Source organism: Cololabis saira, chromosome 17 (genome assembly GCF_033807715.1).
Source record: "Cololabis saira isolate AMF1-May2022 chromosome 17, fColSai1.1, whole genome shotgun sequence".
Taxonomy (NCBI): domain Eukaryota; kingdom Metazoa; phylum Chordata; class Actinopteri; order Beloniformes; family Belonidae; genus Cololabis; species Cololabis saira.
In genome coordinates, this window is record NC_084603.1 from 25,876,686 (window position 1) to 25,903,538 (window position 26,853).

A 26,853-nucleotide genomic window follows, 5' to 3' on the forward strand; every position below is an offset into this window, starting at 1 on the left:
TGAGATCAGTGTCTGCTTAGATCTTGTCCGAGTAAAAGGTCTAAGCAGTTACAAAGTTCACACCAAAGGGGAATTATTGTTTTCCACAGGGAATGCTGCTGCTGCTGAACTGCCTCAAATGGTTCATGTTGTTGTCCAAACTTCTTACTTTCTTTCTTATCAACATCACAACTTAACATATTTACATCAGAGCGACGAGCACTTCAGCAGTGTAAAGATCAGGACTGTCATTCCATATTACAAAAGAAAATTCTTACTTTACTAAATCAGTCTCTGATTGATTCTGTGATGTATCAGTGGCCTGTACGCAGTATAACCTGCCCCACCCATTTGTAAAGAGAGGGAATCAGTGGCGACATGAAATGCAAAAAAAAAAAATGCTGCTGGTTGTATTAAAAGGGTTAAAATGTATCATTTTGATCATTTAAAGTATTGTACGCATGTTTTAACCCACGCATGAACATGATATTGTTTCTTTAAAGCCTTTTCCTACAAGGCTGGAAAGCATGAACATTGGTCTCATCTGGCTTCTGCTTGTTTACCAAGCGACTAATTAGTCAGAGCAAGAGAAGTATACCACTAATAACAGTTTGCAGGGTTATATAACCGACCAGAAGGCTGTATTTTAGCTATTCAGTGCCACAGTCAGGGAGATTTTGTTTTTTCTGCCACATTCAGTGGATGCTTTTTTATTTTTTCTCTTATTGCACCATCAGGCCTCATTCAGCCAGCTGCCATCAAAACAGACATGCATGATGCAGCACGGCGCCCTGGACGGATAACATTGTTCCCTTACTTTAAAATATACACAAATATTAATGGCATTGCAGCATGTTAATGAGATTTAAATACATGTTTATACCGTATAATCGGAGTTGGATTTATTTAAGATGTTGAGTGTGTATAAATGGAACTGCAATCACACTTTTGGAAATTTTAGATTTTTTCTTTTTTTTTCTTTGCAACCTGCTTGAAAAATCAAGCACTCTGTTTTCGTCTTACCAGACACTTATTTGCATTTTCCCATATCTTCTCAGCGAAATCCTCACATCCAAAGAAGACAGGGTCTGCAACAAAAACCACCCCCACTTCAACAGCTCGCTCTCGGGCTCCTAAGGACACTGGTGGCGCAGCACAGTCTAGTAGGACAGATGCAAAGACCAGCCAGAAATCAGACCCTCCAACTTCTTCCGCTGTACCTCAGAAAACCTCCACAGAGACTCCTAGCCAGCCTGGGGAGATAAAATCCCCTCCTGCTTCTTCAGAAAACAAGCCTCTCTCATCTAAAGCCTCTAGCCGTGAGACAGAGGTAAACCAGGCTGCTTCTCAACACGACCCAGAGCCTAAACCTGCTCCTGATGGCTCAGCTGCAGGTGAGGAGACTGACAAAGAAGCGGTTCCTAAAACTACAGTCCAGTTCTCCCATATCAACTTGGCTACGGAGGAAACATCCTTCGCAGAGGGAGAGACGGAGAGCAGCCCACAGGGGGAGAAACAGGAAAAGACCAACGGGGAGGGAGGAGAAGATGCACCATTAGTCACGTAAGGAACGCATCTATGTCAACAATGGATCTATTATTTTAATGTGTGACTATTGGCAAACTGAAGTTTTACAAAAAAAGAGATGTTATCTCTGTTCGTGCACGTCCTCTGATTAACTCCTGCAGGGCAGCAGAGGGCGAAGCAGAAACGCCGCAGGGCTCAAGTGTGAAAACGGCGGAGGCGGAGGTGACGGTGATCCCTGATAGGCCGAGAGACAGCCAGACCAGCGACTCCGATTCTGACGGACCCATACTGTACCGGGATGAAGAGGAGGAGGAGGAGGACGATGAATACACAAACAGTATGACTTGAATTCAGTAACCCTTTCCAGATCTGCATGAAGAAATGAGCAAGAGAAATAATATTACCAGAGCAGAAGATTTCCTTGTTACTATGCTGCTTAACTGTGTGAAAGTGTGTGTGAGGCAACATGTTTCATAGATAAACATGGTTTCAAAATCTGGGTAGAAAATGTGACAAAGCCCTTTTTTTTATTATTATTATATTTAATTATTTTATTTATTTACCGTAGTTATTTTTTTTACATTTGTCTCACTGATGCGTCCCGTGTTATACCAGTTACCTGGCTTCTTTCTCCACCTTTAATATCCGTCTGGGATTATAGATTCTTGCAGCAGTCATTTTGACAATCCAGAACTAATCTAATCTTGATCAGGACGGTCGCCTGTGTTATCAGTGAGTCTTAACAGTCATATATACAGGCGTGATATCACTTGTAAGGTAGTTATGTCATCTTAAATGTGTGGAGTTTTTGGTGCCAGATGTCTCACCTGGTTGAAAAGGCATCCCATATACAGAAGTTTCAGTCTCGTTTGGCATCAGTGTGCATTTTTATTTATTTATTTTTTTTAAATAAAAGTGAAGAAAAAAATAGTAACAGCTATTGAGCTGCTTCATGAATTCATCAAGTCTCTCTGTATCTCCACACAGAAGATATTCCTGGCTCTAAAGAATAAAATTGAACTTTTTCCTTTTATGTTTGGATATTGTAAATGGTGTAAATTTAGCAAATGTTCTGACTGTTAATCACAATTTAATACATGCTAAGTACTTAATAATTTCTAAGTTTATGTCCACGGTATTAAATGAACACATGCAGCAAAGTAATGCACTATGCCAGGTGTGTGGTCACGTAAGAGTTAAAATCTCTTTTGTGTAATCTCAGTTTCATACCAGGATAAAAAGCGATGGATTCTTACAAACTATGAATGTGTTAAGCAAGTAGTGACCATACAGTCCTGATTTGTTGTTACTCTCAGTAATGCAGCGCATATTACAAAAATGTGCAATCCTGCTGCTGCTGCTGCTGCCAAACCTTGAAGCCAGCAAGACTTTGTAATTAAAGCAGACATAATAAATTAACTGGATGTAGATTTTTTTAGATGAGCTCATTTGTTTTATTGAAGGTTTCCTCTGAGTTCATTCTTTCCTCCAGAATCTTGCTTCTGATTGTCCTTGTTCATCTCTGCCGAAGGTTCTCTGGCCAGCAAGATCCGCAGACGAGACACGCTGAACATTAAACTGGGGAACCGACCCAGCAAGAGGGAGCTGGAGGAGAAAAACATCCTGCCGCGGAGCTCCGAGACGGAAAGACATGAGCTACGGCAGCAGATTGGCTCTAAACTCGTCAGGTACACAAACAATTACACACTGACTGAATATATGAGTAGGTGTTACTTCATCAGAGATGTGACTGAGATGTTGCGTAAAAACAGATTGCAAATTATTTTCTGGCTGCAACTCAGGGTGGTGTAATAGTACAAATGATGACTGAAAACAAATCTGTACTGAAGTTCAGTTCTTTCTTTTGAAACGATGTGTCTAATAAGAAGTAATGCAGGAAAAAAAAAAGAAAGAAAAACATTCCTGTGATGTTTAAATATTGATTATCCCTACTGAGTTCTGGTCATTCTTTTAAGTTGTTCTCCATTTTTTCCTTGAAGAAAAGTGTGTCCAATGTAGTGCTGTACTTTCAGGCGGCTGAGCCAGAGACCCACGACAGAAGAGCTGGAGCAGAGAAACATCCTCAGGCGTAAGTGTCTGAAGTTCACTCTTAAACCGAGGAGTTGAGTTTTCCTGACAGCTATAAGGCAGCGGCAGCCCTGAGAAAACATCAATGAGATGCACACCCTCCTCAACATGTGCCTAAGCCCTGCCTACGTTCACCAGCTTACCACTTTGTTGAAGCATCTCTGCGTGCACGTTTGCTGCTGTCGTGGTGCTCCAGATGTTAGGCTCATGTTGTCATCGTTACATTAGCAGATACTGACCATGTGTGTCATTATTCAGTTGACTGAGACGGATATGTCTGTCCAAACTCAGAATGATGGACTGTCTGGAGCCTTGAACATCCTACACTGTAGCAATGTGTTTTCTTTTATGCTTAATGGACCATCAACCAATTGTTAATATTTTCTTAAGTCACCATGGCGATGTCATCGTTATAAAGTTTGGACCATGCAGTTTTAGATACGTGCTGCATAGGATACGCTCAACAATAAACCTCACTAATATTTTGTCATGCCAGAAAGCAGGACTGGAATCCCTTCACTGGAGGGTTTGTTTACGTGCCAACTATTTATTTCAGACTGACATTTAGAGGTTATTGAGAACTGCTTGTTATTATTTCAAACTGTAATTTTGCTGTTGGTTCAACAGGATGAATTCAAACATCTGTTTCCTCTGCTTCATGATGAGTAATTGGGCAATATTTGTTGAAAATGGTAGCTATCAGCCCATCATCACAACACAGGAAATTAAAGTCAAAGATCTAGTTTGAGCCCAGATATCATCCAACACAAAGTAAATAACACAATTCACATTTAATGCCGCTTTAGTCAATTATAAGAATATCTAATAGAAGGTAATACCTGACCATTGTTTTTTTAGCGGCATGAATAGACACTTATGTTAAAATCCTTGCAAGAGATGCTGTAATATGTGTGTTTTTGTCCCATATTTTAGTTAAGTTGGATTTTGATTAGTCTGAGATGTTGATTTTCTCGCCATGACAACAAAAATAAAACAGAAATCTGGTGTGTGAAGCCAGAAGGTGACATTTATTGCATGACATATCTGTGAGGAAGCAGAGAGAGACCACAGTTGTTTTTGGTAGAGGTAGAGACTGAGCGATCGGTGTCTGCGTCGTAAATTGTAGATGACCTGCATTTAAGTCTGCCCAGGGAGCACTTGAGGTAGAGGAGTTTATGAGCAGAGCATGCTGAGTCTCCTGAAAGCTGTTGACACATTTATATATTTCATTTCTTTGAAAACACTGCAAGATGTCATGCTCATAGTCCCCCCCCCCCCTTCCTTTGGCTCTTTACATGCAGACAAGAATGAAGCTGAGGAGCATGAAGCCAAGCAAGAGATTAAAAGGAGACTCTCCAGAAAGGTATTACACACACACACACACACACACACACACACTCTTAAAGGAGCTGCAGAAAAGGTCCACAGAGGTTATGTTTATCTGCTTATATTTATTATTCCATTAATCTACTGATGGAGGGAGGCAGGAAAGATCATTTACGTGGAGAGAACAGCCCATCTAGTGGACGCAGGTGGAAATACCGGTCCTGTAGTTTGACGATTGTCAATTTTTGAATCAGAAATGACAAGTGTCAATTTTGACTCAGTCTTTATACCTCTAACTGATTTCCTGGTCACAACCCATGAAAGCAAATTAAATGATTATATTTTGAATATCCATGGAAGACGGCATGGATAATTCTAAAACTTAAGTGGCTTGTAAATGTTGTATAAATACAATAATGTATAAGCTGTTTAATAAGTTTACTTGTGTGTGTGTAGCTGAGCGTGAGGCCTACAGTGGCAGAGCTCGTCGCTCGGAGGATCTTGCGTTTTAACGAGTATGTGGAAGTAACGGACGCCAAGGAATATGACCGGCGTGCAGACAAACCCTGGACGCGTCTTACTCCTGCCGACAAGGTACTGCTGTTCATACAGCTCAAAGCAAAATGCCATTTTTAGTTTAGTTTTAATGATGATACTTTATTAATAATTTATCCATTACAGTCAGAGTTGCATATTTTGTGAATGTGTTCTTTTACATATTAAAGTTACTAGAAACATACTGTGCTGTTAATAGTATACTAACCCAGCGTGTGGTCGCCGGAAGTTTTCATTTAATTTGCCTGTTTTTGAATAAAACAAATATTCTGCCTAATCAAAACCACTTACCTCCATTTAGAGGCTTTAGAGGCAAAACATTTTGGAAGTAAAGGAATTTGTCCCAATTTAATAAGAATAACATGGCTAAAGTTTGCAGAGATTATGTCTGACTCACAATCGCCCGTTTCAGTTCATCCCAAAGCTGCTGGCTGGGATTTAGATCAGGGCTGTGTGCAGACTTAAATTCTCCTTCTCCAAACACAGAAATCCATTATTACTCACAGTTTCACTGTGTCTTCAATTGTTCTCCACATATTGGCCTCAGGTCTGCCTCCACGGTTCTCTTCACTGTGTTGCTTTACCCTATTCATACATTTAAAAGCTCATAATATGAGTTTGAAAACACCACAATGTTCAGCTTGTCATCTCCTGCCACAGCTTTATCCGGTATTTGTCTGAGAATATAGACGGCAGGACATTTCTGTGGTCCATAACCCACCAGACCTGGCACCAACATGAGAATATTACCAGAAGCAAAACCCATTTCATCTATTTTTCAAGACAGCTGTCAAATCAAACATGGGCTAATAACGTGGCTGTTATGTCCTATCTTACACAACTCTAATTTGCCAGAATGAAGGGGCTTGAAATCTGTCATAAAAAACTATTTTGTGACAATCTGCTTTTTTCTTTTTGTTTTTTTTCCCCCTGAGGCTGCGATGGATTGTGGCCTTGTCCTTTGACAAAGCTTTGACTGCTAACCAGCTCACACAGTCTAAAGAGTAGTTTCAAAACACAAATTAGGCATTTAAAACAACCGTTGACTATATTACAAGCGGATAACTAAAAACCGGTTCTCGCAACAGGGATTAGTGTTACTTTTATGTCGGCAAATCTCAACTGCAGCAGTAGCGGGACGCTGAACTATACATGAAGCTGCTAGCAGAGCAGTCTCCAGGGATGTACATTTATCTTTCATCTGGCCAGTCTCTGGCAAGCAACATTCTATGTTTGTTTTTGTTTTTTTGCTGAATTTTGATCATATTGTGTTGGAGATGGCCCATATTTTAGTCCAGTGATTCTCAACTGGTGAGTCGGGGCCCAAAAGTGGGCCGCTGGTATTTTCTTCAGGTAAAGCTCTACAGAAAAGCTCCATAGTTTTGAGCTTTTCTGGAACTACTTCTCAGTTGTTGTTGTTGCACCTTTTTATTTAATGTATTTTGGAGGAAAACACCAACAGAGTTTGTAAATGTTGGCTGTTACAGAAATGTTTGATTTTTATATCAGCTTTATAAGCTTGATGAAGTGACTGAATAGGTTTACAAGTGCTTGTTATATATTCAATTAGTTGGTACTCAGCTACAGCTATATATTTTGGAGCTTTAGTTGCACCGTCAGTTCTGAACAATCTGAGCTTTAAACTGCACCATATTTTCATTATTTAATTTTCCTTGATCTGACTCATACATTTTTTATTAAGGAGTGATGGTGGGTCCCGAACCCACACCAGTTGAGAACTTCTGCTTTAGACAGTTAAGCTTTGATGGGAGAGAAGAAGCCTTACACTTAGTCATAATTGAAATGTACCTGGGTTAGATTTCACGTCATTTCATGGGCAAGGTCTTCTCTCAGGGTAGGAATAGGAGTATTTGAAGCCCTTTTCTATATGTGGACACCAGTCCAGGGTGTTTCCCACCTCTTACCTGATGTCAGTACTGCAAGGCAAGTTTATTTATATTCAAAGTGCTTTACAGAGACATTTGAACATCATCACATAGCATAAAATAACAATCTGATCTGAGGCTTTCTGGGAGTTTGTTCCAGACATGTGGGGCACAGATGCTGAACACGGCTTGACCGTATTTGGTTCTCACTCTGGGAACTGATTAAGAATTGGATCCAGATAACCTGAGGCGTAAGGAAAAGTTCATACTGGATCAGGAGGTCACTGACGTATTTTGGTCCTGGACCATTCAGAGATTTATAGACCAGCATCACAACTTTAAAGTCCAATGAAAAAGGGTTTTCAGTGGACACAGAACATATCCTGAACCTGCTGTTGATATACAGTACCAACTGCTCGTCTAATATTTGGGATTTTGTCTGTGAAGAAGTTGGTGAAGTCATCACAGGCCAAGGTGGAGTGAGGTTCAGTCGCCACTGACACAGGAGCGTTTGTTAGCCTGTCAACTGTAGCAAATAAGGCTTTTTATGGATATTTCTTTATAGATATCATAATGAACCTGGTGATTTGTTTTTCTCCATCTGCGCTCAGCTTTTCAGCATTCTCTTTTCCCATTTTTCACCAGTGTGGAATCTCGCTATGGAAACTTCCTCCTTCCATTGAACCTTCACCTGAATGGGTGCAATAATATCCGAATTATTAAAGCTCATTTACTGAACTCAAACAAAAACTTGACAGTTTTTAATGGCGTTTGTATAATTTATTTACCTCTCGTGATGATGTTTTACTGCTGGCATACATGAGATGCTCAAGGCAACAAGGGATCAGCCACAAGCTCAAAACTGTGTTTTTGATGCCTTTTTTTTTAATACTTTATAGGATTTTTCATATTACTTCAATTTCAGAGACACAAATATTACATTAGTTTACCTATAAGCATTTTTATTATTGACAGTTGTATTTATTACATTTAAGTTGGTTATGGCAAAATTCCCCTAAAGCATCGCAGCACGATCACAGTGAATCTGTGAGTAAATCCAATAATAGTCTGCATCCATGCAATTTTATGACAAGTGGCTATAAACCTTCCTTTAAGTCCAAATGACAGGCCTCCAGCACCTTAAATGTAACAGATAAACAGCCAGGAGCCTTCTGGAAGCAGCAGAGGAGTTAAGAGGATGGATGCCATCGCTGGGTCACATGCTAGATGTTACCTGAGATGTAAAAAAAACGTTGTGTGCTTTGAGGGTACGACACAGGTGCCTTCCCTGTCCTAAAGATGTTTTTATCATTGCGTGTGTTTGTGTGTGTGTTTGTGTGTTTTGCCCGACAGGCTGCTATTCGTAAAGAGCTGAACGAGTTCAAGAGCCGAGAGATGGAGGTTCACGAAGACAGCAAGCACTTCACCAGGTACTCCAGCAGTCGATGACTCCACCATTAAACCCAACCCTGAAACTTCATTAGTAATTTATCGCAGTGGATTCTGCGGTTCATTAGCTCTCCCTGATCAATATTTCTGTCATTGGCCTCCCCTGAAGCGTTTTCCTCGTTTAAGTCCTGACGTTCACCTGGGTCGACTGGAGTTCAAACGCCTCAGGCTCCGGCTGGTCATGAGGTCCGGGTTTTTTCCCGTAGATGTTTATTACATCTACGTTACATTTTGTTTGTGTACAGAGACAAGAATACAAATACTGTAAGAGCGTAAGAACATATTTTTGATTAAAAATGTGTTTCCTAAACAACTGTATATTATTTTTCTCATATCATTTGTAATTTTGATGAACCTCAGATAGAAAAGTGAGGGAGAATTAACCCTCTGGACCAAGCGCACGGTTAATACTTAGTATTCCAACAAAGTTGAGTTTTATTTCATAAACAGAGAAATAAAATAATTTAGATTGTTATAACAACTTGTATTAACCTGTAAAACATTTCCACAATTGTTACTGTTTGGTTGACGTCAATTTTGCAGCTTGACACTGTAAAATCTTAACTCTTAAAGCTTTAACAACCCCGTAGTCTGCTTGTGTGAGGGTCAAAAAATGAGAATGAAAGATTCCTGCAAAGCAGAGAAGAAAAGAAAGAGAGAGAGAGAGACGAACACAAGACAAAAACGATTGGCAGCCTTTTTAAACCCTGCTGCCTGAAATGACGTGCAACAAAAGATGTACGCGCAGGACAGTGTTGAGTTAGAACTTTATGTACGCCAAGCAAGATGGAATTTTTACTTCCAAAAATAGTGACCAAAAAACAACAAATCAAAAGGTTAAGGCTGCAGTCAGTGACTATCCCTTTATCCTGCATCGGGTTGTACTCATGTTTTTTGTATCCGACTGAGACTGTTTCAGATCTTGTTCGGTATTCTCATTCTCTAAGAGGCGGCAGCTCTGTGAGATCCTTGTTTCATCTCACATTCACTGATCTTTTCAGAAATGACAGAGAAGTTGGATGACTGCCAGGTCAGGGAAGCTGCAGCAAAAGCAGAAGCTCCAGTGTTAGAATCCAATATGGATTGTTTTCCTCTTGTAGAGGTCATCCCCTGTCATCTTGTTTGTCTGTTGTTTTTTTTGTAGAAAATGTGATATTTGCTTCCAGAATAGGATGATATCTAGTTTATCCAGTCTCCTCTTTACCACTGGCTGTAACATGAGCCCCTAAGCACGATTAACCCACACCACGGCTTCACGGTCGAAGGGTTGGTTATTTAATGTAAATCTTCATCTTCTTTTTTTTCTAAATTAGCTTCTGTTTGCTCATTCCTGTCAAAATGTTTTGTCTGAATTTCAATCCACAGGATTTGCTTCCAAAGGTGCGTCACTTGTTTAAATGTTGGTTATCTGACGTATCTGACAGCAGTCAGTGCTCCAGTGGGACGCTACATCATAAATGCCACAAAAATGTTTCAAGTTCTAATAACTGATGTCTTCATTTTAGGGCTGGGCGATATGGACCAAAAGTCATATCTCGATATTTTCTAGCTAAATGGCGATACTCGATATATATCTCGATATTTTTTCTGTGCCTTGATTGGGGTTTCCCCCAAAGCATTATAGCATAGCATCTCTGTTAGCTTCATTTTTTTCTAGGCAAACCCTTAAAAAAACAGTCAGTTTTAATACAAAGCCTCGTGCCAAATGTCACACAGGTACCTTTATTAACAGAGGTCTGCACAATATCAAAATGTATAAAACAAATGAAATAAAAATAAACTGCCTGCATATATACAATAAAAATGCTTCTTGAATAAAATAAAACAAATATCCCTTTCCTGCATAACAATTAAATTAAAATACACTGTGCAATTAATACAATGTAGACAGTAACAGGCAGACTTTTCCACTGAGGTTGACAGTTGTGCAAATAAAACATTTGTGCAAATCTCAAATAAAACATTCAAGTCAATTTGTCACAAAATAAGCTATATCAAAATCCTAAAAAAAAAAATGTAATTTTTTTTTTTTTTTTTTTTTTTTTTAAATCGATCTAAACGATATTGTCTCGTACAATATCGTGTTTGAAAATATATCGATATATATTAAAATCTCGATATATCGCCCAGCCCTTCTTCATTTTATAAATATTGTAGGTGATCTGTGTGTGTTCTCATGAAGTAATAGTGCGTTTATTGTGATTTCAGGTTCCATCGACCATGAGCGGTCCAACGACCACCACCTCCATCCACCGCTCCCGCCAGTCTCCCCGCCCTCCAGACCTTCACTCCATTTGTTTCAAAATCCAGTTGACGTTTTTCACAACGGGCACTCTGGGTTGTCATAGCAGGGGAGGCTCACGCCTGATTGATGCTTTTAATCACGGCAGTATTTGACTTAGGTGAGCCAGTTTCAGAGCCGTCCTCGTCAGCGGTTAGCAGGGTCCGTGGTAGAACTGACTCATCCTCGCTGATATTTGCTTCAACTGAGCTTTTCTTGCTAAAGTAATCCAAATTATCCCCCGTGATGAAGTTCTGTTGGCTCTGACGATACATATTTATGTATGTAACGACAGCTACAGGCGTGTCTTAAGGCGTTGGTCGTTTAAAAGGCACAAACTAAGCATTTGCACATATCCATAGTGAGATCCGTGGCGCGTATAGCTCGCTTGTTAGGACATTTTATTTATTGTAGAGTATCAGAAGCAGTTGGTAGTTTTTGATTGTTTGTTGGTTAACGTCAGGCAATTTAATGAGAGGTTGCAGGAAGGAGAAATGAGCAAGGTTGTGAATGTGGCTTCAGTGTGTTAGAGTATGTGTACTTGCCACGGTATGCCTTGTTATATAACCTGATAAATAGCCATATATGGACATCCTCCTAGACAAGGAAGTGGGGGTAATTGATGTTTTCACAGTGATGTCAGTACCTGTGTCATCAGTCAGAGGGGAGGAGAGGCCGTTTGTTGTGCTACAACGAGCCTCAGTCTGAAACGCTGCAGTTGATTTTCAGCCATAATTTAATAATTCTGTCACTAGAGGGCGCTATGTCAAAGGAGGTAGAGAAGGGGATAAGGGCGTATGCTGTTGCCTTTCAAATGCTGGAGCTGAAAGAGCTTTGGCCACCTGAGGCTTAAACAGTGAAGTGCTGTGGAAATGATCCCCTTCATGATCCCCTACACCACCACATGCCCTGTGCAGTTGTAACATGCAAACCTCTGTTTTAAAAAAATGTGCCAGAAATCATGTTCAGACAGTCTTCTCTTTTAAAATGGCTTTTCTTTATTTGTTCTAGTCTTTTGGCAGGGGCCTCCCTCACAGAGGACTTGGTGCCAAAGAACAAACAGGAATTTAATTGTAGATTACATTTCTGAAGTAAAAGGTTGAAGTTTAGTTGGGCAAACACATATAAAAATGTTAAGAGATAATAGCCGGTACCGGAAGCGTCCGTCTTTATTAAAGTCTGTGCAGATATTAAGGATGGTGAAAGAAAACGACAATGTTTACTGATGTGTAATTGGCTGCCTGTGATATTTAAAAACCAGATTTCATGTCGTCTTCACACATTGCCAAAACATGCACCTTGAATCTGGCTAAACCGGTCTCCATGCAGCTTGTTGATGAAATACTGCAAAAGGAGAAGAATCTGCACCTGCTTCAAATAAACTGATGGCATATGTACTCTGAAGGATGTTAAGACTTTCTGAAGTCTGAAAGGAGGAATTGCCTCCAGATTTAGTGTTGTGATTTGTTATTGGCTTCTAAGTGTCGAGGAAAAAAATCACAAAGATGCTCAAGATGCATGTTAATGCAGTGTGTGAAGAGGAGAAAATAAACTTGTTCTCCTTTCATGTAAATGCTTGAATGTGTGACTGAGCATCGGTAACCCTCGGTCCCCTGCCCACTTGACTAGAGAGAGGATGTCTGCAGATGAGTGATTGAAGGACTGAATTTTTGTGTTCCATTCATGGAGCCCCAACCTCCACAACACTCTGACAGTCAGGAAGTGATGAGGACAGAGCTTCTGTCTGCATCTGAATGTGCAGTGCTTGTAAAGCAAATGATGTACAGGGATGGAAAAGAACTAACAGTATTCAAACATGTCTATGATGTTATATATTATTTTGTACAGAATGTATATCAAGCATGTGGATACAATGAAATCGGTTTTACTGCAGATATAATACAATACAACTTTGATGGAAATGTTTTAAGTTTTAATTTTAGTGGTCTTATTTCATTTTCTTCTGTCTTTTAAATATTGAAAGGAATGAGGAGCTCAGAGAGAAATGTTGTTTTATAGGTCAAATATCAAAACTGGGTCTTAAATCGGTCACTTGGACCAGTAAGTAAATAGAGGTGACTGTTATTTTAATGGCTACATACATAATCTCCTTGGTGCTTTACGAGTTGGCACGATGGGCCAAGCTCTTAATAAAATGAAATAATCATGGCGTGTTCTCTAAATATTAATGAAATGCTTCAAAAACTTTAGCATAAAGCATAACCGTCTCCCACATGGTTCTGCCTCTTTTAAAGTCTGTGCTACGGCTTAACATGACCTCCGAGGTAGAGACGGTGACGGGGAAGCTGGGTAATCCTCTGATCTGGACCTGTGATGTCTCAAAACCCGGCAAACACTGAAGTTACATTTTCAAACCCAGGTGGTTGCAAAATATCAAGATTGTTTCTGATCTGTAAGTCGTTCAGGCATTCAAACTTGATCCCCCTCCCAGATGAAACACAACTGCATGTATTTTATTCCACTGTATTTAGCATTTGCATTGACATATGTTTTTAAACTGTGACAGAGCAGCTAAATTAATATACAGGTTCCTTTGAATTAAAGACGTTCTGAACTTTCGCAGGAAGCATCAGCATCATTTGTATTTTCTAAGTGCTCACTAACATCACAGTTTTGCCTTATGTGCTGTGTTATTATGTGACTATAAGGATTCCTTTAGTCAGGGTGCTGGAAAAACATTTACTGCCGCTGTCTGTTGCATCTCCTCTACATGGGAAATGAGACCACTATTCGTGTAGCGCTGCCGGCTTCTTCCAGTCGATGAAAATGTTTCCACTGAGAAAATGTGCTGCAATGATTGTGCTTGCAGCTTGTAGCGTCACCGAAGATTCAAGCCCTCTGAGTCAGACTGATGATGATTTGATTTTTGAACATGCACTCTTGTCAAGGACATGCTAATTATGGTCATTTTCCTCAGACTGTAGACCTTTTAATTTAATGACATCCAGAGAAATGTTTTTATTTTGAGCTTGAAGACATTTCTTTTTTATTTTACTTGGAACAAAAATCTTTACTTTGAAATAATGATAATGTTATAGAGTATGTCTAAAAGAAATAGCTACGGTCACAACTTAATTGTGTTTAATGTGTTTTTTTCTCTTGTCTAAAGACCCAAATACCCATTTTCCCCCCATTATATCAGTATTTAATCACTTTACTTGGTAATAATAAGACATAGGCACGTTTGATGGAAATCTATCGAGTAGCAGCACTGCTCTGGGTATTTTTATTTTATAGATTAAAGTAATGTCTGTTCCCAGCAAGTACATGATGGAGAGAAAACAGTAAGATAAGTGGCACCTTTTCCCCCTTTTCCAGCTGCGTGTTATTGTCAGCTGCATCCCTGGAGAGGTTGTTTACGCTGCAGGCAGATCTGAGCAGCGGAGCTCCAAAGTTTGCGTCCTAAATGGAAAAAGCGAATCATTCAGAGTTTTATGTTCAACTACTAATGGACACAAATGTATAACCTGTCTGGGAGCTCGAAGGTGTAACATTTCTTTAATCATCTAAAATATTTAATAACACCTTTTCTTCAATATCATTGGATCAATAAAGTTCAAAGGTTGAAATCTACATTACAAAATAAAGCTAGTCTGATCTTTCATGCAAATATTAATATCAATATGTACAATATGCTACAAAAATCCCATAAATGTTGCTCTTGTCTGCATCCAGGATGTAAAAGAAATTAGGTTAAACTGAGATTTAATCAAAGTAATGTTTATTGAATCCTGGGTTTTTTTCCACTCTGTCTCTGATGGTCCTCAGCTGGTCTTTAAATTATGTATACGACATAAGATGAACAACAAATGGTACAGGTCGGATCAGGGATTGATCAGGGCCTTGAGGATTTTACGCTGGAGTCACCGGGAAAATGAAATAAAATATGGAAGAAAATCAGGATTGTACACTGACGCCTACAATGTAAACAAAGTCAACTGTAGTGAAGAAGAGTTATACATACATTATATAGTATTTCAGGAAGGTGTTGACATATTGAAACTTTATGCTGTCTGTCGTCATGGTTACGTAGCAGCAATAAAGGGATTGTGTGTTAACAAATGTCAAGGATGAAAGATATCAGCAATGATCATAAAGAAGCAGCTCTTTAGCTCTTCTGCACGTCAGCGTTTCCAGGCAATATGAAGGGGATCCTTCACAACTGGGCAACAGCCAGGACATTTGGACGTGGACGTCCACGTTAGTTCAAGATCAGATGATGTAATTCTCAGACAAGCTTCCAAAAAGTACGCCTGAGCTCAAAAAATGGCATGCTACATTGTATTTAGTGGTTGTCAACTCTTGTATCCCTTATGTTCAACATTTCAGTCTCATGGTTGAATCCAGATTGATGCGCCACAAGCGGCACATCTGATATTCTCCACAGCAAGGCCACGGGGGCAAAAAGTGACATGTTAGATGTTTAAAAGCAAGAGGAAGAATCACGACACATATTCATCTTTCAGAAGAAGCTGTTTACGGCCGTCAGGCTGATAAATCTGTCAGAGCTCTTCCCCTGCGATTTCATCTCAGTGGAGTTTCTCTCTGAGTGAGAGACACGTCATGCTGTCACCGTCATGGTTCAACAGGAAATAGCAGGGGTCGCTTCAGCACTGAGAGCCAAACCCCTTTAACAGCAATCTGAGCAAGCATCTCTGAAGCTTTGGGTGAGTTGCAGGAGGTTTCCGTGTGGATGAGATTGAATTCTGCATCTACCATGACAAGCTGCAGGACTTTAAAGAGGATGTGGGTGTAATGCAGTTGGCCCTGAAGTGAGCAGCGAGATGAAAGCCACTAATGGAAGAGGACAAGGACTGAAGAGGGATGTGGAAAGAGACAGGGGATGATGGGAAATGAGAAGCCTGGGTGCATCAGGGCTGTTATAACCTGCTGACTTTCAGGCCAAGTTGGGGGAAATTGATGTACCACAGCGTAACCTTGGTGACAGCCCAAATTGATGTTTTTGGTCAATAAATATATATAGCTCTGAGCGCAGAAGATAATCTGTTTTATGGAGTGAATGAGGGCATGCTGCTCATATTTCAGTTACAGCGATCATAAACCCCACATCTGTCACCTGTAGAAACCAACGTTTGACCTTTAAATACCCGTCTTTGTCTTGTTTTTTGCCGCATCCACATTTTTTCTGGCGTGAAGTCTAAATGTTAAACCTAAAAGGAATTTGTCCCAAAACACAATCGGCTCAGAAAAGGTTTCCACTTTCTCGTCGTTCCAGTCGTAAAACTTGCACAAGTGCACACCCTTGAAGCTTTAATTAAGTTTCCCCCACACATGACAGCGAGGCTGTTTCGTTCCTGGCACACCGCCTGGAGGTGCTGGCCGTAATGGAAGCGTGTACGCAGTCGGACACAAGTCGATGTTAGTCATCGGTCTTAAACCCCCCCGAGGTTGCAAGAAGCGTGATTATTTGTGTGGGGGGTTTTTGCCTTGTCATACTTCCACTAATACGTTTTTGGAAAGCTTGTGAAAAATTAATAAAGAAGGAAAATCAGGCTTTTCACCAAATTCCATTGTTTTGTATGAAATGTGGGTTATAAATACATGTATGAGGAACAGATTTGTTATGAATCATGTTTTTAATGGCATAAAGTGGCCTCTAAAAAGTCTGGCATTCATTCACTTCAATCTTCCATGTGCCATTATCATCACATAATAATAATGTTTTTCTGCCCTGCAGGGTCATTTTGTGTTGCTTTTCGTCTTGGTTGTTTCCATCCCATTGCTATCTGAGCAGCGAATAAGGAGGAGTGGGGGAAAAGAAGCAGACAATACCTTCATAGCCAGAGAAGTGAGCCAGGATTATTGAACTTGAGGGCTTTTATATTTGAAGGGGGTGAATGTGCTTGCGGGGCCTCTGCACCATCTGGCCTGGAGTTGCTGTGTCGCCAGAGAAGAGAAGAGAAGAGAGGGCAGATGTGCTGGGCCAGTGGAAGAGCTCAGATCAGCATGACCAGTGAAAGGCCAAGTGATTAACAGGTGATGTTCACTGTGTTGCTGTGCAGGCAAACGCAGGCCACTGCCAGTGCAGCTTCCGGTCCAACTGCAGGATTTATTACAAAATTGCGTGTGAGAAGGAGGTCAATTAATTGCGACAGCTGTGAAGACATCGCGGGGTCCTGAATGGTCACACACAGGTGACGTGAAAATGAGCTGCCAAGAGGGATTAAACTGATTTCTTTGGGTTGTGGTCTGTGAAATGTCCGGCAAGTCTATTTACTGAGCAGAGCAATGAACTGTCGTTTTTATACTTCATTGTGACATCAGCATCAGAATGGGATTTAGATATGCTGTGAAGCAGGGCTGAGGACAATTAGGGTCAAAAGACCGTAGGATTGCACGAATGGACAGTGAAATTAAATTTGACAGCACAGGAAACTATTTAAAGACCTGAAAGGTTTGAAATTGCTCTTACGAGCGAGGATGATTTGGAAAAATTAGTGGAAAGAGAGATAATAAGAATATAAATAAATACTTAGGAGTTTAATTGCCCACTGTAAAAATGACCAAAACCCATTAAAATACATTTTGTTTCAAATGGATTGTGTTTGAAATTAAAATAACACAGCACAGACCTTCTGCTTCTTCCATTCAGCGATTATTTAGTGGATCTTAAACTGTAATTTAATTGCTGGAATTATCTGCAGTATGTAAAGATGAACTTAAAATAATATTGAATACATGTCAGGCAAAAGGCAGCACAATCATAAAACGTACAGTTCCTCTTAGAAGGTATAGCTATTAATAGATCTATAAGTTAGAAATGGAAAATCATGGTGAATTTGAAAGTGCCCCAATGCTCTTAGCAGAAACACATCAGGCAGACAGCCAGAGAGAGAGAGAAAACAAGAAAAGGTTCCTGCAGCTCTGTCTAATAAAGGCTTTCAGTGCAAAGTCATCAGAGAGATGAATACACAATAAGGGGCAGAAGCCAGTGCTCGTTTCGATTTGCCTGGCAGAGCCAAGCTCCCAAGCCTGAGATGACGAGGCAATTAAGAGCACCAACCCCCAAAAAAGACAGCTGATTATTGTTCAATATTCAAAGGGGATCACATCCATTTGGCAAGAGAAGAAGACTGTGGATCCAGGCCAGCAAAAGGGTGGACTGGTGTCCTGCAAGTCCAAAAGGACCACGAGTCTCTGCAGTGCACATTTTATGCAAATTGTTGATTTCATGTCATGACTATTAATGCTACACAGATCACAGTTACATATATCTGAGGATGTGTATGTGTGCAAATTTACCTTTGTATAAACACTTAACTTCACAACTATACACCGATCAGCCATTACATTTTGACAAACTGCCAATTCAGTTATTGTTCCTTCTCGAGTTGCCAAACGAGCTCTGACCCATCAGGATACAGACAAATAAGGTCTGAGGGGTCCTGGAGTGTCTGGTTTGACATTGTTAGTAAAAGTCTCTTGCGGTGGATTTGTTTTTTACATATGACATTATATCCAATATGAAGAGTTTGGATGCTGGTTGAACCCGTCAGGATCCTCAGTGTATTGTATTGTAACTCCTTCTTAAGCCTTTTATGGGTCCCACTGCTGACCTGCTGGGGGAGGCTGCTATGATTGGTCACTCATATCTCTCACAGTATAACCGAGTGTCCTTTTTGTTAAACATAACAGGTTATAAAGTAGTCTTTTCATCAGTATTTATATAATTAATATTTGTTTTATTTATCAAGTCGAGTAAAACTAACACCACTTGACTGCTAATATTTTCAAATAAGGGTGCAGAAACACAGAACAGGTAAAGATAATTCAGATATTGTATATACCCTATATTAAAACTATGAAATGAGAAGTGTTTTCAAGGTTTCAGTGCTGAGTCAGCAAGAACTTTGCTATAATTTTGTGACTGTGATTTCACCTTCTAGAAGCACCCAATTATGTTTTTAAGAAACAAACGTAACTTTTGTTTCTATTTCTATCGCACTTTAAAGGAATCCAGGGCTGACCAGTAAAGAGCATGCAGTTATACAACACTCACATTCTTTTTACTGTATTTACTAATCCCCTCTTTTTCAACCCCTCACCTCAAATAAGTGAAATAAAATAAAATGAAAAATAGATTCTGACACTATTCTCAGACGTCTCTATCAGACGTATTCTATTTTTTATTCCACAATCTGAATTTTCCTTTGCCCACGATTTACAATTTCTTCAACCTCAGATTCGGTTTTATGAATCAAGCCAATCAAGCTGATGACATAGCGGAACCATTCTTAGTCTTTGTTTCCGCCCTTGCACTTTTTGCGGAGGGAACGGGACGGAAGTGACTGCGCTCGGTTTGTGTGTCTCGTGTTTCATTTGAAAACTTTGTTCCTGAAATCTCGAGATCTAATGTGAGTATGTTTGCTACTACAAAGATTTAAGACGATATTGAAAGTGACATTTAGCCACGAGGGAACTGAATCCACTGATGTTTGGTTTAACAGCAAAGCTTACCTTAGCTTTAGCATCGTTAGCATTTAGTTAACAAAGGCTGGAAGGCTTTTATTTATATTTATGTATTTATTCTTGAGCACTGATAAACATCCTCTTGCTGATATTATTGGTCATACAATAGAAAATGTGTTATTTCCATTCATAGCAGCCATGGTAATATTAATACCTGCGAGGTTTCTGTTTCTGCTTTTATCATTTCAGAAATGTTTTTAGGATAAAGTGAACATTTAAATCACGTAAATTCAAAATCAAACGAAAGCCTTATTTGCCTATTCCAGGTGTAAACGGCGGTCCATTATTCTGTTTTTCCACAGGTGTGATCTCTGAATGATCATTTACTCTAAATGAACAAAATTGGATATTTTAACATTTTTGGATCACTTTTATCTCTGTTTGAGAGTGACCTGCATAAGGTTCAGACTGTAGCAAGTGGTTTGAATCATACTTTGTCAAATGAGCAGCCATTCACAGTAACTCTGTGCCTTTGCACACCTCGGTTTTCCCTGACATTATTTGATAATGTGACTTTGTTTATACTGGGCCACAAACACGGGATAACATGCTGAAATGTCGTTTGTCTTCTAATTGCTTCAGTCTTTTGTCTCTATGGCAAACTCACAATGGCTTTCTGATTATGTATCTGTTTTAATGTTTTCTTTCCCTTTTTCCATCCAGAGCTTTTAAGACTCATCTCATCAAGGATGACGGACCGATACAACATCCACAGCCAGCTGGAACATCTCCAGTCTAAATACATTGGCACGGGTCATGCTGACACCACCAAGTGGGAATGGCTGGTCAACCAGCACCGTGACTCTTACTGCTCCTACATGGGCCACTTTGACCTGCTCAACTACTTCTCCGTTGCCGAGAATGAGAGCAAAGCTCGAGTTCGCTTTAACCTGATGGAGAAGATGCTTCAACCGTGCGGGCCGCCAGCAGACAAACCCGATGATGCTTAAATTATTACGGAGTGAGCTGTGAATTTTTTTTCTTCACAGCAAAGTGATTTAAGTGGACATTTTGAGTTAAAAAAAAAATCTGGTCATTTAATAAGAGCTGCCTCAACATCGCTGATGGAACCTGCCAACAGAGACACTGCATCACCCACTGAAATGACACATAATGGTTATTGTATTACGGGATTAGTGGTGGGGGGGGGGGGGGGGGGGGGGACTTTCTACCCATTACAGTTTTCACAGAAAATGGGAGAGGAGACTTCAAGAGCTTAATGTTCATAATTTTAGCCTAAGAGGATAACGGAAAATGTGTAGATGTGGTGCACAGTCATGTCAAATGTTTGTATTACATGATCGAGTTTTATTCAAAGCCTCCTTTTGATTAAAGTTTCTCTTTTCTACTTTGATTGTTTCATGTTTGTTTACAAGCTTTTGGAAGTGATGGCTAATTTCTCAGAAAGCAAGTATCTGTGCTGTCAATCCTGTTTCAACCTGTATGGTAGTATGTAATCAGAAATACTTTAAACCCAGAGGGAGGGAGACGGAGACAGCTGCTTCAGTGTTTTTTTTGCATGTAGTTTAAAGTAATTCATTATGAGAGCCATATCACATTCCTACTCATCAAATCAATCCACATCCTCTCGTGGAGGAATTAGCATTTTTTGAATCTGAGCGATTCATCAGTGCCGTTAATGGGGGCTTTATTCAAATCAAATGGTTGATTTGGATTGTAGATTTCTGTCCAATTATCGTGGCGTGAAAATGCGGTCCATTAGACAGTTTCCAGTGAAGCCAAAATTAGAAAGACATCAGAACAAAAAAATGAGTCAGGCTGAATTCCAATCTCCAGACTCACAGACTTGTGTGCGCTCTCCCGCGACCTGGGTAAGGGTTTAGGGCTGTCCCCCTACTGCTCACCTACCGTAAGTCTGCATCTCAGAGGGATGACCAGTTATTTAAGTCAATTGACATTTTTAGTAAGATGGTGGACACAATGTAGTTTTCTTCATTTTTTTATTCATAATTTGAGGTTCAATTTCTTTTGTTTTCATTTTATATTAGACAAATCCTCAGTTGACCTGTGTTGAATAAACAAGAGTTGCTTTTCTTTAATCTGAGTACAGTGTTTGAATTAAGATTCCCTACGTTAACAGAAATGCATACATGTAAATACTAGCAAGATAGTTTTAGATCCAACACAAACAAGTCAGGCAGTAATTTGGTTATTCATTTATTTATGACCACAAAATTTAAACAATTTCAGCAAGTTGAACAAAAACGTTGCAGTAAATAGTGATAATATAACTGAAATATTTAGCTCAGGTTACCATCAATTTATACGCTCTCTTTACAAAAATGAAATGACGACATGCTCAAAATGGAAAGTAATCTTAGATGGTCATAACACAGGATCCCATCAGTTTACACGCTCTTACAAAAATGAAATTACTCGGCGATTGAGCCTGGCGTACTGGATGCGCTGGTATGGGTAGATTGAAAGAAATACACTACATTAACAAGGAAATACATATTGTACTGTGCGCATGTTTAAATTGTGTTCTTTGTTCTTAGGCTACCACTTTGTTTTCAAACATCCGTAGGATGATAATTCCCAAACTTATAATACCGATACGTAACATTTTGATCTGACTAGGAATTTTGTAAATTGAAATGTTAAAGTTTATGAAAAAAAAGAAAAAAAAACATTTTGATCTGACGTGTTTCCGGTTTCTGCTGTGCTGTCCCATTCTTATTTCTACCATTTGGAGCCCTCACACCCTCTCACACTTAATCACGTTCCAGCTGACGTCACTAAAGTATGTCAGGGTTCAGGGCTTGAGGGTTTAGGGTGGAGATTGGAATTCAGCCTCAGAGGGTGGCATGGAGAAGAGGAAATCAAACATGCCACAAGAGTGCCAGAAAGTCAAGTACAGCTACCTGGCAGAGGAAGGACTTGAATGCCGTCTTTTGCTCTAGTGAAAAAAGTATTTTAACTGTTGATACTAAAGCTGCTCGAACAAGTATTAATCCTCAATTTAAACCATCTACCCCTTTTTACGTCCAGATTATGTTGCCACTCTGTCATCGTGTTAAGCCCAAGAGACTGATTTGAATGTCTCCCCAAGACTTTTGGTTGTAGTTAGTGACCTCCAACGAATGGTAGCTTGACTGATATTCTTACTAGAGATGCAGTCTCCAGGGCTGGTCTCATGTTGTCTTCTGAAAATTCTGTAATTTAATAGGACATTTTCCACTAAATACTTCAACCATTAAGTTTTTTTTTTTAATTTTGCAGTTTGTTTCTGCTAAAGAAGCTCATAACATTTTGCCAATATACAGTACAGACCAAAAGTTTGGACACACTTCCCCATCTGTTTGAAAGAGGTGTGTCCAAACTTTTGGTCTGTACTGTAGTTTGTCCTACTTTTGCTGTTCATTGTGTATTGAAGTTAAACACATGATTTCATTTTGAAATAGTGTAAGTCATTTTAATTTACCTGTTTTGTTTAATAATCATTAGTTTCTTATCAGGTATCAAAAATGGGAAACTACATCCTCAGAAGAACAACACATTTAAATTAAGCCAAAATGCAGAAGCACATTTGTGAAAAGCTAATAATGTCCTATAATGAAAGAGTCTATGGAGCAACCTTTAGCAACAATAACTTGAAGTGATAGTTTCCCAGGGCAGCACGGTGGCTTATGGCGCTTTTGCACTGGTACCTAATCAGCCCGACACGGCTCGTCGCGGCTCCACCCGTTTTGTCCTCGTTTGTTTTTCCACCCCCAGGTGAGAAGTGGGCAGGTTGGGGTGAAGCTGCGGTGACGTACTCGATTGCGCAACACCTTTGTTTGTCTCGGCGCTCGCTGATCAGAAATCAGCTGGAGCCGCGAGCGGCTGAGAAGAAAACAGCCCGTCTACATCCCTTTTTTAATTTTCTCGTCAGCCACTAGGTTTATGAACATCTGCACCTCAGAGTTGGATCACCAAACAGACATTTGCGCTTTATAATAAAATCGCAGCGAGCCGCGGGTCGCTCTCGCGCTGATTCCCGCTTCCTGATTCAAACGTCTGCCGGCCCCGCCCCCCGACCAATCAGCTGCCTGTAATGTGATGACGTCGGAAATAGTCCCGGCTCAGCCCGGTTAGAACCTCGGCAGAATGGTTACAGAAAAAGTATCTGCTTGGAGCGGCTCTACCCGCCTCAGCCCCTAGTGCAAAAGCGCAAGACGGGGCCGTGGTGGGTAGAAGCGAGCTGAGGTGGGACTAGTGCAAAAGCGCCATTAGTGGTTAGCACTGTTGCCTCAAAGCAAGAAGGTTTCCTCCCACAGTCTAAAAACATGCATAATAGCTTAATTGATGATTCTAAATTGCCTGTAGGTGTGAGTGTGAGTGTGTCTGGTTGTATGTATATGTGGCCCTGCGATGGACTGGTGACCTGTCCAGGGTGAACCTGCCTCTCACCTGTGATGAGCTGATAGGCTCCAGCAGACCCCCGTGACCCTGCAAAGGATAAAACGGGTACAGAATATGGATGGATGGATGGATCGATAGTTTCCTGAACAATGTTACTCACCAGTCTCTCACATTGTTGTGAAGATTTTTTTGGCCTCAGTTAATTTAATGTTTTACTGGACCACTGCAACACGATGCTAGCCACGATGTTGTAAGTTTTCTGGTGTTGTTGCAAATCATTGCCCCATTGATTGACCCATTCACACCCAATTTCTAGCCATCAACAGGTGACTTTAAATATTTCTCTAGAATATGTTTGCACACAGAGAAGCTCATGGTTGACTAAGCGGCTGCAAGATGCCCTGATTCTGTAGCTTTAGCACAAGCCCAAGTCATCAAATATCCACCACCGTGCTGGGTTATTTCAATTCAATTCAATTTTATTTTGCGTCTATTACAACAGAAGTTGTCTCTAGGCGTTTTCCAGAGACTCAGAACATGTCGCCCAAGCAAATATTACATAAACAATGGCAGGTAAAAACCTTAAGCCAAACAGTGGCAAGGAAAAACTCCCCTTTAGGAGGGAAGAAACCTTGAGCGGGATCTGGCTCATAATGGGGGACCCTCCTGCCGGAGGCCAGCTGGGCAGAGCTGGGGCTATTTGTGTTGTCTGTGTATATGCTCAGGTTTTATTTTTCGCCAAAGGTGTTGTGGTTTGTTCAGCTCTAACTGTGCAAACTGGAGCCAAGCTGAGAGAGACTCCCTCTTGCAAACCCAAAGAAAGCAACACATTCGTGGACCTATCTTGTGAAAAAGTATTTCTGAGTAGAACACTGAACCTCACATTGCCCCCACTCCCCCAGCCGTGACCCAAAACACCTCTTTTTATGACCTAATGTGTTAAATAGAAGAAGAAGCACTTTATTTTTCACATGAGCGTACCTGTCAAAATAGCTGTATGAGGGTAATCTTTTCAAATTTGCTCCCAAGAGCAGGGAACATTTATGCAGATTAAAAATTGTAAGATTGCTGGTTCAAATTTGACTCAGACATTTCAGTTTTTCATTTAATTAAAAATGTAACCTCAAGCATTTACAGCCCCCTGTTCTGACATAAAGTCTAATAGCTGCAGGTCTAATGCATTCTGCACAGTGGTATAGTTTGTGTTTTGTTTGGTCTTGCAGATTCAACAAAAATTGTCCACCTACACAATCTCTCACGCATGCATTTGTACCAGTCAGAAACCCACCCACACGGTGAGATCATTGAGTTATTCTGTGTATGGCCGAGTGTCATGCTGGGTCTTATTTTGAAGGCACGCCTTACTGTCACAAGTGATGGTAAAATAACCAAACAAAATGGCCTGGCAGGATACTTTTCATCCACACATCTGACAGCACTTATTCTAGAGAGTACAAATTGACTTCCCAGATATTGTAAATTGTTTGAAAAACCAGTGCTCAGGGCAGAAACAAGGAGTGGATTTGAGATCAGAGCCTTTGATCAGCAGTGTAGACATAATGTGCCATCAGACATGAATCGTTTTTATAGTGCAAATTGCTTCAGGTTGGTATAAGTCAAGTAGCTGTTTGAAGTTGTAGCTGATTTTAGACTCCAGATTGGATTGAAGTCGGCCGGGAGCAAGGGGAAGTGTATGACCATAAAAGAGCAGTGGGCATTTTTTGTCTGACTTGCTGACTCAAAAACATGCTGCTGCCCAAATTCACGCAATAATACAGACACTTAGTGGGAGAAGATGCTCTGCATGATGACTCATTGCTGGATTGAGAGATGTGTCACTGGGTGCAAGGAGGTTCTTGTGTTGTGCATTATTATTGAGTGTGTGCGTGTGTGTGTGTGTGCGTGTGTGTGTGTGTGTGTGTGTGTGTGTGTGTGTGTGTGTGTGTGTGTGTGTGTGTGTGTGTGTGTGTGTGTGTGTGTGTGTGTGTGTGTGTGTGTGTGTGTGTGTGTGTGTGTGTGTGTGTGTGTGTGTGGGTGTGTGTCCGAGGGTGTGTGTCCGAGGGTATCTTTGCAGGGTAAGTCCTCGCCATCTGTCCTCACCGTGAGAGTCAGGGAGACGGCGTTGCCAAGTCAGGATGAAACCTTCGTGAGGTCTGTCAGTGTGCTAAAACAGACACACACACAGAAGCCATAAATAGACATTTAAAGCTCACTTTCCTGTGTTAAAGTACATATAGTTCAACTGTACAGGAAGTTTCATCATAGGCTTCTTCAAAAAAATAGGGTAGCTACCAATGTGTAGGTGGAGCAGCCGGTTACTTAGATGTCTTGTGTAATGCGTCACATAAAACGAAGTCATTCACAGGAAAATCACAAGAAATTGGAAAAACATCTACATGGAAAATGAGCTCAAATGGTACAATTTGCAAATGGAAAACCATCATCCTAAGGGAGTGTTAGTGCTACTCCCACCCTTTGAACACATGCTCTTAATCTTAAATTAAAACTTTAAGGCTGACAGAGTGGCTGATGTTTCCCATCCTCTGATTGCAAAAAGATTGAACATGAAGAATAGTTATTTTTTCTGCTAATTAAAGCTTAGGATCTAAAAAATGTTGCAGTCTAAGAGCATTCAGGCTTGTGGCCTGTCTTTTTGTCTTTTTTGTTTTGTTTTGTTTAAATTTGTATACATATAAAAAAAACTACACACACAACTTTGATTAAATTATGGAAATGTATCACATATAGACAAATATATTAAAGCACAGTGAAAGCCCCATGCTGATGCTATTTCTAAGTAATATTTGTCTCTAATTAGGCTTGATTTATTAAGATACAACATCTTGTACTAAACATTCCACTTTTTAAGTAGAACAGTTCACATGG

General features: G+C 40.2%; 2 protein-coding genes across 5 annotated transcripts in view; both read left to right on the forward strand.

The window, feature by feature from the left end:
* phactr2 (phosphatase and actin regulator 2) overlaps positions 1-13,671 on the forward strand; it is a 49,274-nt gene extending 35,603 nt beyond the window's left edge. For all 4 annotated transcript variants that reach the window (XM_061744791.1, XM_061744794.1, XM_061744793.1 and 1 more), the window contains 8 exons: positions 1,038-1,542; positions 1,668-1,843; positions 3,038-3,194; positions 3,540-3,595; positions 4,896-4,957; positions 5,377-5,514; positions 8,715-8,791; positions 11,019-13,671. In XM_061744791.1, the coding sequence (XP_061600775.1) occupies positions 1,038-1,542; positions 1,668-1,843; positions 3,038-3,194; positions 3,540-3,595; positions 4,896-4,957; positions 5,377-5,514; positions 8,715-8,791; positions 11,019-11,034 (1,187 nt within the window). In that variant the 3' untranslated portion in view covers positions 11,035-13,671. The remainder of the gene's footprint in view (positions 1-1,037; positions 1,543-1,667; positions 1,844-3,037; positions 3,195-3,539; positions 3,596-4,895; positions 4,958-5,376; positions 5,515-8,714; positions 8,792-11,018) is intronic.
* Positions 13,672-19,389: 5,718 nt separating this feature from the next.
* Positions 19,390-20,746, forward strand: sf3b5 (splicing factor 3b, subunit 5). Its single transcript, XM_061745009.1, has 2 exons — positions 19,390-19,487; positions 20,266-20,746. The coding sequence occupies exon 2, from the start codon at positions 20,292-20,294 to the stop codon at positions 20,550-20,552; it is 261 nt and encodes an 86-aa protein (XP_061600993.1). The 5' UTR covers positions 19,390-19,487; positions 20,266-20,291; the 3' UTR covers positions 20,553-20,746.
* Positions 20,747-26,853: the final 6,107 nt, after the last annotated feature.